General features: G+C 35.9%; 3 protein-coding genes across 7 annotated transcripts in view; 1 reads left to right on the forward strand and 2 right to left on the reverse strand.

The window, feature by feature from the left end:
- jmjd1ca (jumonji domain containing 1Ca) overlaps positions 1-1,857 on the reverse strand; it is a 45,335-nt gene extending 43,478 nt beyond the window's left edge. For all 3 annotated transcript variants that reach the window (XM_056768390.1, XM_056768391.1, XM_056768392.1), the window contains exon 1: positions 1,558-1,857. In XM_056768390.1, coding sequence (XP_056624368.1) covers positions 1,558-1,689 — 132 coding nt within the window. In that variant the 5' untranslated portion in view covers positions 1,690-1,857. The remainder of the gene's footprint in view (positions 1-1,557) is intronic.
- Positions 1,858-3,853: 1,996 nt separating this feature from the next.
- On the forward strand, positions 3,854-6,118 carry LOC130437338 (dr1-associated corepressor). 3 transcript variants are annotated; one of them, XM_056768697.1, is made up of 7 exons: positions 3,854-3,987; positions 4,101-4,173; positions 4,451-4,544; positions 4,639-4,752; positions 4,897-4,999; positions 5,078-5,135; positions 5,402-6,118. In XM_056768697.1, the coding sequence occupies exons 1-6, from the start codon at positions 3,946-3,948 to the stop codon at positions 5,117-5,119; spliced, it is 468 nt and encodes a 155-aa protein (XP_056624675.1). In that variant the 5' UTR covers positions 3,854-3,945; the 3' UTR covers positions 5,120-5,135; positions 5,402-6,118. The 3 variants fall into 3 exon arrangements, with proteins under 3 accessions (XP_056624675.1, XP_056624674.1, XP_056624673.1); XM_056768696.1 differs by having other exon boundaries at positions 5,591-6,118; XM_056768695.1 differs by having other exon boundaries at positions 5,078-6,118.
- Positions 6,119-6,253: 135 nt separating this feature from the next.
- ahsa1b (AHA1, activator of heat shock protein ATPase homolog 1b) lies at positions 6,254-14,217 on the reverse strand. Its single transcript, XM_056768693.1, has 9 exons — positions 13,967-14,217; positions 12,864-13,054; positions 12,273-12,355; positions 11,396-11,513; positions 11,183-11,271; positions 10,866-10,997; positions 8,775-8,876; positions 8,228-8,279; positions 6,254-7,389 (listed from the first exon to the last, which is right to left on the reverse strand). Exons 1-9 carry the CDS (start codon positions 14,044-14,046, stop codon positions 7,217-7,219), a joined length of 1,020 nt encoding a protein of 339 aa, XP_056624671.1. The 5' UTR covers positions 14,047-14,217; the 3' UTR covers positions 6,254-7,216.
- Positions 14,218-17,168: the final 2,951 nt, after the last annotated feature.

A 17,168-nucleotide genomic window follows, 5' to 3' on the forward strand; every position in this document is an offset into this window, starting at 1 on the left:
TAAAAAAAGCTCAGAGATAGATAAATTACACACAAACAAGGCCATGCAATAAGAAAATCCTGTTGATGTCTACACAGCAAAGCTTTCATCCACAAAACCACACACACCCTACAGATACACAAGCAATACCCTACCTGTGAAAGAAAAATGAATGACAGATAAGCACACACATAAACACACAAGCCTGCAAGCTTCTGATAGCCTTTGCCAACCAAACGAAACCACATGTGATCCGAACAACAAAGCCAGTAATAACCAAACACATTCTTTCTCTCTTCCTCAATTACATACAAACACTCACTCTTGAAGCATTTGACAGCCTAACCAAACTACGCAATCAAACAAAATTAATAATACAAAGTCAAACAAACTCATATTGACACAGACTTTTGTGTTCACAACGGTCACTTGTAATGACAGAACATGTCTAATAACAACCTCACTATTCCCTCGTAAATTACACGCTTAAGAAACACCCAACACATCTGATTTTCACTTTAAATAACATTGAGACAAAACAAAGTGTCACTCAGTTGCTCAGTAAAACGTTTAAAGAGTGATCTGATCTCAAGCTGAGAGCCGGTGTAGGAGGAAAGTGTTTCTTTGACCCCCAAATTAACTTTACAGTTGTAAAAGTTCAAATACGTCAACTGTAATGGCTTTACGGGAGTAAACCAGCATTTATAAATGTGAATGGATCACACAATTTTTTATCAATGAATCTCATAACTTTTACAGTCGTTGGAAATTGGTTTGTGGATTTTTTTAAACAATATAGTTTACAATGAGCAATGTCTATCCAGAGAAATATGACTTACGATTTTATTGATTTTCAGGACATAAATCTATATCTATAAAAATCCCCATCTATCTATTAATCATGGGAAACCTCAGTGTGGTTATAATCTAGTACATGTAAGCAAACACTTGTAAAACATTATTCATGTTTCACAGTATTACTATTTCAGGAGCATAAAATCCTAAAAACAATAACTTTAACTTCAAACCGATCCACTTGATAAGAACAAATGATATACACGGTTCCATAGCAATTACACAATACTAAAGATGCTCGAGTGTGTATCAGCCATACAATAATTAAAGTAATGTTATTAATGTATAATAACTAGCTTAAGTAAATGTGAATACATGAAGGTAGAGACAATAAATACAATCATTCTCATTGTTGAAGCTGTCAATGCTTTTAATGCAGTGATAATAGGCATTACAGCAGCAGTGCGGTAAACTACCTCAAAACAGCTGATAAATCGAGTTAGTCCCGCTGAGCTGTGACTCCACACATATGCACACAAACTTACATAAACTGTTGTGTTTTCTATCATAGTGACTGACCCAGCCATCGACTCATATTAATAGAAGCCTAAATGTTTGTTGACTAAACAACTGACAGCAACAAACGCACCAGCCTTCAAAACAACTTTCAACTTTCGCAATAATGTTAGTAGTTACTCCGAAGAAACCATCAGTTATAGTATAATACCACATGTCAAAATACTGTTATGGATAGCTTTACTGCACAAGAGTCTGAAGTTTTACCCTTTGTGCAGATGGGTCGGTGGTCGCGCGGATGACTCCGGCTCTCCAGCTCCAGCGCGAGATCTCCGCAAGATCCAGCGACTGTCCGACGCTCACGCACAGGCAGCGCTTTCCCACCAGCTCACCCGACATAATCCCGCAAAAAGTGCGAGAAATGTCCACAGACAATACACAAACTTAATTCTACTGTAGGCTATGGTGATGACACATTATTAAAATGATGTCATTAAATAACAACTCTTGTTTGTTTGAGTACAGGGGTTTAAATTCCCTGCGTATGTCCTCTGGCGAGCGTTGATGTGTCTGTGCGCAGAGAAACTGATTTACACTGGGAGAGTAGTAACAGTCATTATGGCTCGCTCTCACTCACTCACTCTCACTCACCCACTCACTCACACACACACACACACACACACACATGTGGTATTCATCCGCCCCCGCTTAGGCACGCAGGACTTGCAAACTTGTCCTCCGCCAGAGTTCACTTCACTACTGGTGGCTCCCTCTGCAGTGCACTACTGCAAACTAGAGAAAAGTAGTCCCTCACATGCACTTACATTTTAAACTTGAACTTCTTTATCACACTTATTTTAAAGTAATAGTTGATTTGTTGTGGTATAATGAATATCCTACTCCTTGTTTCAAAAGCCAAAAGAAAATACATCAATATTTGGAGACAATAAATCCTTACTATTTTTATGACAACATTCCCAAGTTGCTTTTGTCACTTAGATTTAGCCCCTAGTAGTCTTTACATTTCCTGTTCATTTCACAGTCAGACTTATTGGACATTTTAACAAAGAAATAGTATTGATTACGAAGGTTACATGAACCAGCAGATAAATCTTGTTCACCTAAGATTTAATGGGGTTTATCAGCATTTTCACTTTAGATTCTTAGAAATGAACGAACTGGATATGGTTGTAGTTTTCAAATATATATTTAGTGTTAAAAATAAAGAGGATTGAATGATAACATGTATGGTAACCATTTATTTTTTGTTTCTGTAGTGTTTGGAGGATATGATGCAGTGAATGGTGAGCCAATGGAGCAAGTTTTGGAAGGGATAAATATACTATTGCTAACAACCAGTGTTGGGTGTAACTAGTTACTAAGTAATTAGTTACTGTATTTTAATTAATTTTCCCTTGAAAAAGTAAAGTAAGGGATAACTCATGTGTTTTCTGTAATTTAATTACAGTTACTTTTGATGTACTAACTAAATACTTTGTGAAATATATGCGTGTGCAATAGTGTAATTGACATAAAAATTCAAAGTCTTACTTTAAAATCTGACAACATTTGTAATACTTTGGTCAGTTAATAATATTATTTATTTGAATGAATTCAATAAGCCGTTTCATGTCTATTCTTTAATCACTTAACTAATCAAGGTCGATGTAGGATATAGAAAGTAATTAGCAATGAGTAACTAAATACTTTTTGGACAGAGTAATTTGGACAGTAATCTAATTACACTATTGAATATGTAATGAGTAACTAGTAATTAATTACTTTTACAGAGTAACTTACCCAACACTGCTAACAACACCCCAAAAGCGGTTAGTGGTTATTTCTGTATGTAGATGACTATGGTACAAGAGTTGTCACTGGGCATGACTAGTGTTGTCATGTGAAGGATAAAAATAATCCTGCAGAAGTATAGATACGAAAATTTGACCTCTTACAACAACGAGAAAACTATTGTTCTTAATGTCAACAATCTTGGAAAATCTTAGTTTTTATAGTTTTGGAAAAAAAAGTCAAGTCAAAAAGATGAAATCACATTTTAAATGTATAATGATATTTGACTGCCCTCCTTAGGAAATGCATGAGTCAGAACACATGGCATTTACTGTAATCGTCTTTTTTACAAAATTATAAAATAAACAGAGCGTTTATAAAGACGCAGACCTGTACAAAGCGTACTTTTATTTTGAATCAAAATTATAACAATGTACTACATTAAGCTACACTACACTATACTATAAATATTTTTTTGACTGCTATTTTAAATCATTAGCTGTTCTGCCACCTAGTGGTTACACTAAAACTGAAAAACTAATAAAACTATTAAAATATTAAACAAACAAAAATGGCTTTTGCAATAAAACTATTCTAGAACGAACCCTGCTATCGGTGCATTACGATATCTCTACGAGATCTTAAATATCTATGATCTTGTCTCACAGGGCACTGTTTACAAGTCTCATGCTGCATGTGACAGGGGGCGTGGCCTCCCTGAAGTTCGCCCCTCCCTTTCATTATTTCTCCCATTCATTCTCGTTCAATACTTCCTGTGAAAGGTAAACAAATGGCGACCTCGACCTGCACTTCAAGCCGTAAAATGATTCAAAATGTAAGCCGAATACGCATATACCGTTCAAAATGCCCGGACAGAAGAGAAAATATAATGTTCGCTTTCCACCCGTGAGTATTTCTGTATTTGGATGTTTTGCAAGCTTTGTGAAGCCTGAAACTCTGGAGCTCAGAGAGCGACTGTGAACGTCTCAATTCACCCGTTTTGTTTAACTCTTGACCAGGGACGCATCAAGAAAATTATGCAAAAAGATACAGAGGTTGGACGGATCGCTACAGCTGTACCGGTCATCATATGTATCCTATTAAAACTGATCTGTTGGGCGAAGTCTGTATATCTTTCAAGAGTATTTCACCCCTCAACATCCACACAAAACTTATTGCTTTACATAGTCTTGCACCAAGCCTTTCATGTACAGCTACGGAAGCATATTATAGCTGATTGATATGAAAAAGTTTTTATTTATTGTTCCTAAATATCATTTCTGTTTATTTAGATTTTAGGGCACTGTTCTGATATTCACTCTTTTAAGTCTACATTTCATCAGGCTGTGTTCCATAACGGTACATTCAGCTAAAGCTTTAGAAATCTTCCTCAAGTCTCTTCTCACCATGACCAGTAAAATGACCCAGTCGAGGAAGAGCAGAGTGATGTCCATCAGTCACATGTGAGATTCTCAACAGGCATGCACTCACCTGTCTTCTCTTTCATTAGTCTTGTATAATCTGTTTCTGTGTTGATTCATTGTACAATCTTTTTAGGAAACAGTGTATTCATTCAGAGAAGTTGTTTGACTTTCTGAAAGATCTGGCAGATCAGACCTCTACCGCATCAACATCGGAGTGCAAAACTAAGGGCAAATGGCAGTCACACAGGTAGTGTACACACTTGATCCTGTTTATTTAGCCCCAGATAATAGTGTTTCTTAAATAAAGTGAACGTGTATTTTTCATATTAAGCATTATTACAAGTTAATTAAATCCTTAAATGCTCTTATTAAGTGACAAAATATTTTTTAGGAAACGTTGGCAAAGTGTGTCGATAAAAGCCAGGTCACCTGAGAGGGAGGAGTCACCCCAGAAATCCACCAATGATCTGGTCATCAAAAGTGATTCATCCAGTGTAGGTGACCGAGTCTGCAATTATGTGATAAATCATTTGTATATATTCTAATGGTACATTATTTCTTTCTTTTTTTAGGAATCTGAGCTTTTCATCTGTTTGGAAACTCATTCACCATGACAGGCCTTTCGAAAAGGTGAGATATTTTTGCAGGACTAAATATAGACAACCAGGCCTTGTGAAATTAAAGGGATAGAAGTATAGACAAAACTGAAAATTCTTCTATCATTTTACCCAACCTTATGTCATTTCAAACCTGTAAGAATTTCTTCGTTCTGAAGAACGAAAAACAGATATTTTGAATAATGTTGGTAACCAAACAACATTGCCCCTCATTGATTTCAATAGAATATACAAAATTACCCAGACATTTATCAAAATATCGTCTTTTGTGTTTCACAGACGCAAGTTATATAAAAAAATCTAATGGGAAGACAGGAAAACTTGGTGGTTAAACGATGCTTTTAAGCCCCACAGATGTGGAAGTGTATAGCGTTCTTTCCTTGTTCCCCCCAAAAATCATGTGTAGAATGTGTATCATGTTCAGTTTTCAGCTAATTTTAATTTTTCACTGTATTCTTATTCTTCTAGTAACACTAGATCCACCAGTCTCTCATACAGAAAACTGCAGTATTATTTATGAAGACCCAACATCTTTTTTGGGAATGATGTTAATTCTTAGCATCTGACATAAATATATAGTATTTTTTTTAATTTGTTCATTTGATTTGCTGTTTTGTTAGATTGAATTTATGGATGACATTGTTTTCATAGGAACTGTCACTGAGTAAATAAGTTTTAAATTGAGTTAAGGAGAAAAGTAAATTTGTTTATTATATAATAGAGACAATTTGGTAGTTAGCAGCTCCAGTAATTTTCTTTCAGTTGGATTCATAATTAAAACTGTAGTTTGAACGGTCTAGTGTTTACAATCTTACATTATTTTGAGCAATGAATTAAATAATAATATAGAGAATAGATAAATATGTATATTATTGTCTTTCTAATGGTCTTAAAACAGGTCAGTGGCTTATTCTGATGGTTTAGGAGGTTAAGCAGCATACTGTAACCAAAATGTCAATTGTATTTTATAGTAAATGTTCTGTAAAATATATTTTAAGATGATGTTGATATTACACAATTTTGTGTAGTTATGTATTTCTACTCCTAACCCAACTCCACAAATAAACATGAGACAAAATACAACGGAAATAAGAGAATCAGGCTAATTCAAAATTATGGCTGAATAAAATAGATGTTTCAAAGGCTTTTTATTCTTAAGTGATGCTCTTTGTCTGGTCACAAATTGTGATGATGATATACAAGAAAATAAATAAAACCAATAGGCTACAAACATTTTGCTGAATCATTATTTGGGGCAGGATATTTTTCATCATTTTATTCCAATACTGAGTGACCATTTTTGTACTTCCACTTTAGAGTTTAGCATTTCAATATTTTAGCACAAAGCCCTATTAAGATTGAAATACAGTACTTGCAGAAATACAAAGGAAGCCTCCAGCAATTAGAAAAGCAGAATCTAAAAATATCTAGTTGTGCATTTTACACAGATTTTAATATAATATGTTTGACACAAAAGAAACAGGCTTTCGGAATCTTGCATTCTTTTGATGAATATAAATTGCTATGGATAAAAAGGACATATTCATAATACTATTTTTATAACCTGATGACAATACATTTACATGAACAAAAGCCACAATGTCAATTTCCTTCTTTCATACTATTAGGAACTTAAGTGGTCTGAAATTTCTCTTAATTGTTTCTTTTCCGAACCGTCTTCATGAAATCCAATTTCTAGTCATTTTGAGGAAAAAACTTATCAAAAACCACCCAGTGCATAAAAGGCATTATTCAACCCTGAACCTTAACAGAACAGGAAAAGACTGCCATCAGAGAGATACCATGCTAAAATATGAATTATATTTTACACATACACAGATATTTCATGACTAAAGTTTCTCCCATCTATATTAATCTCTTTCAGTTCTGGTTTCTCAATGTCTTTTCTTTAATGACTGTAAACATCAAAATCAGATAGGAACATGTTGATAATGGAGCAATGTGATATCTGCTGTTCAGTTGCACTCAAATCATCTCAAGTGAAGGTGGTCCAAAATAATTGAAAATAAAACCAATAAAACAAACAAAACCGAAAAAAGTTGAGTCAAAAACAGTGCCGGCTACATCCTGGGCTCAGCAGAGTCGTGCGCCATAGCCAAAAGTCTGTTTAATGGCATGACAGTAATACCTCTGCCAACCGTCTCGTGTTCTTTCCTCTTCGCTCTCAGGAACCCCCCGACACTCAATCTTTAACTCGGTCTCGTTAGCCTTGTCTGTAAATGTCAATGTCACCGTCGCATAGTGCTCTGAAATGAGGACAGACAGCACATGAGCAACAAAGCAAGCAATATGTTTCAATCAGTGTAAAAAAAGAAAAAGCTCATCATTTTTTCTTTATGATATATATGCATACATTTTTGGAAGTGTGTTGCATTGTTCCGATTTTAGAAATGTACACATATGCATGTGAAATATGGTGCCATTATTGCTCATTCACATCATGATGGTGAGTCTCATGACCAAAGCAAATATACCAGATATGATCAAACTTATCATTTTGTAAATCAGCTAAGTCAGTAGCTCTTCACTGCAGAATGCGAGATCCAGGGGGCAAGGTTTGATCCAGATCCAGTCTCCTCCCACTACGTTTTGATTGGTCGACAGACTTCTGCAGCAATTTTGCCACAACACACTTCATACACGTTTTGTTGCTCTACCATTTCCGCATTGAGTGGTAACTAAAGTTATTTTGACGGAAAAACAAACTTGCTGAAGATAAACTTTATTTATTAACACATTTTTAATAACAAATTTTATTAGATCTATGGTAAGGGTTTGGGTGCTTGTATTAAAGTATTTAATTACATTTAGGATGAGGGTTTGGGTCAACATATATTAAACTGTGATCATTCCTTACAGCCGTACACTAAATTATGATAACATTGATACAAGCAAACAGTAGCGACCACGGGTTGCAAATTAACTCTCCAAATTGCAGCCAAGTATATAAAGTGAGAGGAGTTGGATCTGGATCCAACCTCGCCCCCTGTACCTTGTGTTCTGCAGCGAGGACCATTTCTGATAAGTGACAATAATGACAATAATGTTCAGTAATAACAATGTTGGACTGGTTTTGACTCTTACCGCAAGGCCATGAGTTAAACCTCCATTTCATTACTATCTTCTGGTCCGGTACCTGTCAAAGCCAGAGCACATTGTTTCAGAATTCAAAATTAGTTTTAAAAAACATTCACTTAAATGCAATTTTAGGTAAGCCCTCATAGGGTAGCTTCTGCCATACATGTGCTTTACACCACTTGTCAAAGGCTTAGGTTCACTTGACCTATATGTTTCCAAACTGATACCTTTTAAAAAACCTTTGAAAACCTTTTTAATTGAAGGCATATTTCAATATTAGTTCTGTTGACAAAAATACAATGTTCACTTTTTTAACTACAAAACTAACATTTTATAAAAATATGTCTATGAAATGGATGAACAAAAAATTAGGAAAACTGCCAATATGAGCACAGAGTTTAGGCAAGATTCTTTAAACTGAAGATGGTAAAATACAAAGCTTTGTGTTAATCCAATTGTCTGATACGTCTACTAATAAGAAAGAAAGAGTAAGGGACTCTTCGATCAGGAGTGTATGTAAATGCAGACGTTAGTAATGATTGTGAAGTCTTACCAGCTCCTGGAACTCTCCGTTCACATGTCCGTCCAACAGGCGGAATTTCCCACCTTTCCCTGGCTCAACCACAGCACTACTGCGTGTGAAAGCCTGTAACATCTGTAACGCACATTACACACTTCTCAATAATACCATCATACATTTTACAGGAAATACCAAAAAACAAGCTGTCTTAACTTGTAAAAAAAATGAGTGGGACGTATGAAGTAGTACAGGGGTTTTTAAAGTTCCAAGAGGTCTTTATATTTTCTTCCAAACGGCGGTCTGGACTGTGGACAATATGTTTTTTGAAAATGAATTAATATTGAATCAATTTAGCACAATTGGATATACTGAATATACTGTATAAAAGATATGATCTTTTTTCAGGCAATTTATTTGAGGATATTTTGATATCCACAGTAAGTATGTATTGTATCGAGAAATGCAATGGATGTTATATAAACGGTGGATATAACGCTGAATTTGCAGATCGTTTGAAACTGATAGATAGACTGATAGATGATTGAAACTAAAAGATGCCGGACATGAAATGTATATCTAAGTCATTTGTCTGTGTTTTGTTGGCAATCAGCATATACGTGAATAATGTAAACAACACAAACTTATAGCGATGATGTATTGTGTGCTCGTAAGTTAGTTCCCCCCCCGCACACTCCCAGAAGGTCTCATTTTACCAGAAATAATCGTACAGGTATATCTATCTTTTATAAATGTGATCAAACTAAACACTCTTCAAAGATTCTTTTTTTAATCAGAAAATCATGTTATTATTGTTTTATTGTGTTGGTTAGCACCGACACAATAGTAATAAGTAATTATTACTCGTAACAAGCCAACTGCAGATATTACTTGGTATGCATAGTAGAAAATTATGTAAAAATGAAGTTATCGGGTTTTGCTGATTAACTGTTCAGTTACATTAAAGATTAGTTTTCAAAAGTTAGTTTTTAGTTCGTTTTTTTAGTTTATTACTGTTTTACTGCTTTAATTTGGCATTAGCTGTTTTACACTTTAAGAGTCATCCACACATTTACCAGACCCTATTATTACACAGGCTGTTATTTAGATGTCTTAACATTAAGTCTGTTTAACTACCAAGTTTAAACAATTAAAACAATGCAATCAATATGAGACAAGATCTAGCTCTCTTAAACACTGAAGGGCACAGGCAGGGACGGATTAACGCATGGGCCTAACGGGCACATGCCCAGGGGACTAGACCAGCAGGGGGCCCTGTCAAATTTAATGTGTGTACATTTTTCATTTATTTTCTCAATAAAGAAGCGCTGAATACTGTGGAATAAAGGGGTTATTTTGAAGTTGTGAAGTATTAAGGCAAAATAACAAATTGAGTTTAAAACCCCAGAAATGTGTCAAAGACATCTCAGTTCTCTGTTCTAAATGGCTATTATATGCAGTCTTATGAGACAGCTGGATTTGGATTACGATATGGAAGAGTTTTCTCTAAGGAAATTACGAAACAGAAGACGTCTTTCAATTCTGCTGTACTGTTTTTCTATGTAAACACGCTCAAGATGGATGTTTAACTGTTATGCCTGCATCTTGCGCCGTTTGCAGCATCTTTCACATAAGCACCAGGGTTTTAATATGCTGTGTCAAATAGAAATCATTTAAAATTTTACACAGCGCAGCTCATCAATGTCAGTTCTAGCAGAAGACCCCGAAGGAGGGACAAGTGTTTTAAGCTTTTGTTTACAATAGCAACTTGGCATATGCCAGTTTCTGTTATCAAAAGAGTGCCACTAGACCCTTGTGGCTTGCACTGCGCTTTTTTAAACCGTTCAAGAGCAATGTGTCATGTGATTTTACATGCAAAGATGCGTTCTGTGTGAACCACTCCCAAGTCCTCTGTATTTGGGCATAGGTGCGACACTATTCTCGTAAAATATGTGATGCCAGGGGGCCTTTGAAACATCCGTGCCCAGGGCACATTATAATCTGTTCCTGTGCACAGCGAGTCCCACTGTAGTTAGAGAAGATGCTCTTCTGCTAATGGTCTGCCAGCTGTAACCACTGCAGACTGCCATGTTAAACTGGAAAGAAAAAAAAAAAAAAAAAACTTACGTCTTGGTTTAAAAAGACCCTGTAAAGCTCATCCGGCGAGGTGAGGAAAGTGTCCTTTAGTGAAAACTTGCAAGTGGGGATCTTCACCCCAGTCCTGGGAGGAGGAGGAGCAGCAGCAGTTGATGAGCTGATCTAAAACAAAAAATTACACACAATTGATAAGCCTTTTTCGATGTGCATGTGTTCTTCGTAATAATTTTTTATGTTGTGATGAGAAGAGTTTTTTTAAGGGCAGCCCTTCAGTAAGGTGATGGCATGATAACTTTCCACTGTGTATAAAACAATAATGTACCTGCATTTAAAATATTAGGACTCACCTGAGTTTTGTTCGACTTAACTTGTGCCTGGGCGTTCTGCTGATTTGTCACACCATTGGCTGTAGGCAGAATCATGCCCTGTGTGAACTCTGAAACGGATCAGAATAGATCATGACAATCCACATCCCCACACAGTCAACGCAGTAAAAGCACTGCTATTAAACACCACTCGATGATGATGATGAAGAGTGCTGTCCGATTGGTGTTGCTGACCTGTTTTGAGGAAGTCCACGTAGCTGGCGAGTGCTGAACGAACTTTATCAGCTCCCTCCCTCCTCATCAGAGAGAGCAACGTTGTCTCAGGCTCATCTTTACAAAGACTCACGCTGATCTGTGTGCAATCCAAAAAAAAAAAAAATAGTAAAACTGCAACAAATACCAACACTACTTACCCATGTGAAATACTCAGCATGGCTAGTTAACCAGTCACATTCAATAACAAACATGGAAATTATGCAATCCGCTGCCCCATAGAAAAAATAATTCTTAATTTGTACGATATGGAAATATGTCTCCCTCCATTTCTGTGTAAGCAGGCAAACTTACAAAATCAGCAGGGGATCAAATAATGATTTCCAACACTGTGTGTGTGTGGGTATATATAAAAAACTAATTGTAGTCCTCTATCAAAATAAATAAACTTTTAGCCTGGTAAAACCGCTGTATAAATACATAAAATTAATATAATAATTCCTATGACCGAGGGTTTTAATCGTTGACACAATCTTTTCTGAACTGGAAGTAACAATTTTAACATATCGGCTATTCTGAAGTTTGACATGACCGTGGACATGTTTCTCACAAAAAATATACAGCTTCAATGTGTCTATTTAATGTGTAAATTGACAATGAAACTTATTTAAAGATAAAAAAAGTTGCTCCCAAACTGCAGAGCCTTCAAGATTTGTCTGGAATACACACAAAGACTACAAATGAAAGTAGCTCTAATCGACTTTCTTCCTATATATATATATATATATATATATATTAAAAACTATTTGTAGTCCTCTTTCAAAATAAATAAACTTTAAGCCTGGTAATACCGATTTATTACATACATAAAATTAGTTCAACTACAACAATAACTTACATCAAGATCATCCATGTCATTTTCATCTGAAAGGTTTGGAACTTCTATATTCCCCTTGTATTTGATTCCTGACTTTGATGTCCCTGTACAGATGGGGAACCAAAAGACATGAATATACATTAATATTCAAGTTAATGTAAAATACATAGAAAATATGTATTTAATATGCAACCATTCCAACCACGTTTATTTTATCATAGTGTAAGTCATGAAAAATGTGGATAAAAACGGTATCATCTAATGATATCACATGAAAATGAAAAAAAATGGGATTGTATTTTATCATTGTTAATATATGTAAATTAACATTTACTGAAAATATAAACTGCACCAAAAATACTTAAAAAAAAAAAAATATATATATATATATATATGGCAACAGATATAAGCTTTTGCACACGCCCTCTCTCACCTCTGGTTTCACCCCCTTCCAGAAATAAAAAACACTTTTAAGTGTCTCATGGCATGCATCATACAGTAAAGGACCAGTCTCAAAACAGACATTTCCTCTATGAGATACTATAAGACTCTTGTCTGTTTATTCCTTGTAGTAAAGACACATTTTAAGCAAACTTGATATCAGTTTCATACCTGTCCAGGTGGCCATTAGATTCCATTCATAGAAGAAAATTAGTTTCCCTTTCCGGTTGTTAATAGATGCCTCTCCCTCCGCCTTGCTGACCTCTGTGATCTCACACATGCCTTCTTCACTCTCCACCTGCAGCCCCATAAGAAGTTCCTTCAGCTTCTCTGATGACCAGTTTGTAGCATCCCTCTCCGTCCTAACAATATAACAAACATCCATTAATAATAATACTTTCCTTTAGGCTTAAATTAATTATGATACATGTCATCCCTAAAGAAACAACCCTTACAATTATTGGTTGTGACATAGTTGTTCAATGTTTTCAAAACATCCAAAGATTGACTGTAAAGTAGTTGACTAGGAATATCACATAATTTATAAGAGCACAATTAGGAAGATTTCTATTCACTATAATAATTTCTATGACCAAGGGTTTTAATCGTTGATATGATCTTATTCTCAAGTTTGACTTGAGCGTGGACATGTTCCTCACCAAAAATATACAGCTCTAACGTGTTAATTCACAATGGCACTTATTTAAAGATAAAAAAAAGTTAATGCCAAATCCCAGAGCCTTCAAGATTTGTCTGGAATACACACAAAGACTACAAATGAAAGTAGCACTAATCGACTTTTTTAATTAATTAAATGCCCATCCGGGCTGGAAGCCCTAATTTCCAACGCAGAACACGTAACGTTTAGCGAATATTCCAGAAACATGACAACTCTAGTAACAACATAAGACAAGTTTATTATAACATTTCAAACTTGACCAAATCATATAGAGAGACAATGGAGCAGGTCGAGATGAAAGCCATTTCATGAACCATGCAGGTAAAAGCAGCATGGCATGATCAACTTGCGACGACGCTAGCTGCTCACAAGATAGACAGCCGAATTTAAGATTAAATAAAAATACGAACCCTTTTTACATCAAACTGTTTCATTAGCCTTAATGTTCCACCGGTATGAGCTTTTAAATGTGGTCGATTGACACGGGACAGCTACGTTCTGAATGTGCTTTAGCATGTTAGCATCAAGATGGCTTGAGTGAGTGTGTATGAGAGAGACACCGGTGTAAGTCGACAGAACACCGGCGGAGACTCACCAATGCCAGTTGTTGACATTTGTAGCATCCGCTCTCTCCTCCACGATCCAGCGAGGGTCTCCTTCTCCCCACTTCGCCATGTTGAATCGGAGTTAAAACAGATATTCAACTGAAATTAATGGAGAATGCGGCGAAACGTTTCTAATACCCGTGAGAGCAGCTCGCTTCTCGAAACCTCTCGACTCCTGCCGCTGGTTTTGTTGCCCGTAGAAATTACTGGAAACGGGATTGTGTCACCCGCTAAGCGTTCCGTGCTAAAACCAGACCGTTTGGATAAGGTACCGCTTGAGAAGTTATAATAGATGGAGTATTGCTTTTTATTTTTGAAAAGTACCACAATTGTGCCGGTGGCATTACAATGTCAGTTAAACAATGCGTGTACTGGTTTCATGTAAATTTATTGGAAATGTTTAATTTTCCGATCTGGTGTTTGACGTGAATGCAGAAGGCATACTTGTGGATATACCATGTTTCATTTTGCTCTGTCATTTCATTAAAGCATAATCTGGGTTTAAAACAACCAAAGTTAATTGGCAAGCGGAAAAAGCAGGTAGGTAGTCTTCGCAGCACGTGAAAATGATGCAAATGACATTGCATTGGCTGTCGGCTTGACTGAGGGGACATCCATGTTTAGTGGTGTCCGAATTCATAGTGGACATTATTGAGTGCACTCATTCAATCCATTTTTGGCTTCTGTTATGTATTTGTCCACTGGGTGGCACTCTGGGACATACTTGCCACCGTATATCAGCACAATAGGGATAATCAATTGTGCTGATTATTAGATTGCGCATTGGCTAGCCACAGTGCTTCTGTGACCGATAGCATGCATACATACATACATGCATACATTTTTGGAAATGAATTATTCTGCTGTGCAAATAGATGAACTTTACATTTAAACCTACATTTAAGTTGCTAGCTAAACTGTATCTTAACTTCTGTTATTGATGAGTAGCTTGTAGCTTATCTAACTACAGTTTCAAAGTAGCTTCCCCAACACTGTTTTTAAAATAGCAATACTGTCAAACGGAGATTCTAACTACAAATACAAAGCATAGCCATTTGAAAAAGTAGTTAGCTACACTACAAGCTACTATAAAAAAAGTAGCAAGCTACGTTGAAACTACTTTGATTTTGTAGTGTCATTGTATATTAAGTATAACTGAATTATTGTTAATAAAAAATATTTTAAGAAAACAATACAGTTATAATTTCAGTTTTGTTTTATGTTGTAAACTACGGACTAGCCTACGCAAGTTAAGCTCAAATTTATCTCAAGTATACAAAATGAAGACTATGTGAATTATTAAAACAACAAAAAGAACAAATGTAGGGCCAAGTAACTCACCTGTATGTGTTTCCTTAAATTTGGCCTTGAAGTCTTCGGTGCAGACTGTGTTTTAATTTTTGGTTTTGAACAGAATACATAAAAACGTGTACCCATTACTGTTTGAATCTTTAAGAGACATTAACTTGGACAAATAAGGCCATGGGCAATTAATCACTGCGGGTCAAGCCAGCCGCCGTTTACATTGGAATGCGCGGGTATTGAATGTTTTACGGTAAATTGCAGGAACGCAGCTTTCACATCTTTATTTAAATGGTTCCGTGTCTCTTGTCAATGACGTATTTCTTCTCTTACGTTTAGAATATCTTGATTTTGTTGTAATTGAGGCTTTTTCTAAGAATGTTTGCATTATTATTGCTGTATATTGTGAAACAATGTCTCTGTCAATAACTTTTAATTATTTATTATTATAATGCCTTTTAAACCTTTGTCCTGCAAATAAAACGGTTTATGCAGCTAAGTTGTTTGTCTATAATCTGCAGTCTTACGAAAATTGACCAAGCTTTTGTTTGTGGTAAAAGTGTACTAAACATTTTTGTGTGTATTGATTAATATAGGCAAACCATGGTTTTAATACGGTACCACTGGATTTGAACAGGTACTAAATAGGTACAGTATGGTTTTTGAAAGCATTTTGGATAACGATTTCTCCACTATAATGGACATTAGAAAAATTATTTGTAATAAGTAAAATAAACGGATGGCGGGTTTCAGTTAGGGCCACCCCGCAATATATGCACGCCATATGGATTTTTTTACTGTAGCATTTTGGAGAAATACACAGTTTTCCACTTTAAAATGCTATAGAAACATTATACATCTTCCGATTCTGAAACTGGCGCGGTCGCCATGCCTTGCTCCATCCTGGATGGATGTGTGTGTGTCGAGCTACTTCTACTGCCCTTGTTACACGTTAAACGTTACATGTATTTATAGTATTTAATATACATTATGCAAAATTACATGTAACTACCCCTATGCCACACCCTATAATCCTAACCCTTAACCTCTAGTATGTACATGTAGTTAATTATTATTACACAGTTCTTAAATGTATAATTACACTGTAACAAGGGCACTGTAAAATAAAGTGTGACCTAAAAAGTATAACAAAGATTTTTTTCAAACTTGTATTTCATTAACAAAGTTAATTACATGTAGGATATACAAGCTCTGTAGAGGTATGGCTTTCCATGCTTCATCCAAAGAACAATCTTTATGAACAAACCGTTCTCAATCCACAACTGAGTTTGAGGATTTTTCAGTGTCTCCTCTGACATTAGAAGGGTGGCATCTTTCATAGGCTAAAGGGTGTTTGTGACATCCTCTGCGCATGAAATATCAGATTCTGTGAGAGTGAAGAAGATTTCAGCCGCGCATTTTCTCACCTCGTGTGATAGTTATGCACCACATACAGCAGGCTGTTGTTCAAAAAAATCTTTCAAGCATCATGCGCTCTTCCATCTTGTGATGATGTCAGTTGTTTTTGTTTCTCCTCCTGATGCTTTGCAATTGCGCTGCAGTGGAAAAGGCACGATCCGCCTCACCCTCCCTAAAAGCCTTGACACTGACAGCAAGTTTAGAGAGAAGCCAAATTCAGCGTGTGTGCATAACCTGTGGAAACTTGCCAAGTTGTGCTGCAACAGCCATGTTAGAGGCCTTGTCACTCACAAAAAAAAACAAGTCTCTGTTCACAATTTTCCATTCGATTGCAACATTGTGCAGTAGTTCTGCAATATTCGCGCCTGTGTGACTTTCATTCGTAGAACTGTTAGATATTATTTTCCCCAAAGATTAATAAGCCCACATAAATGAAAGAATAAGTGTAGACTATGTGTGGTTTTACTGCTC

The sequence above is a fragment of the Triplophysa dalaica genome, chromosome 15 (genome assembly GCF_015846415.1).
Source record: "Triplophysa dalaica isolate WHDGS20190420 chromosome 15, ASM1584641v1, whole genome shotgun sequence".
NCBI classification, from domain to species: domain Eukaryota; kingdom Metazoa; phylum Chordata; class Actinopteri; order Cypriniformes; family Nemacheilidae; genus Triplophysa; species Triplophysa dalaica.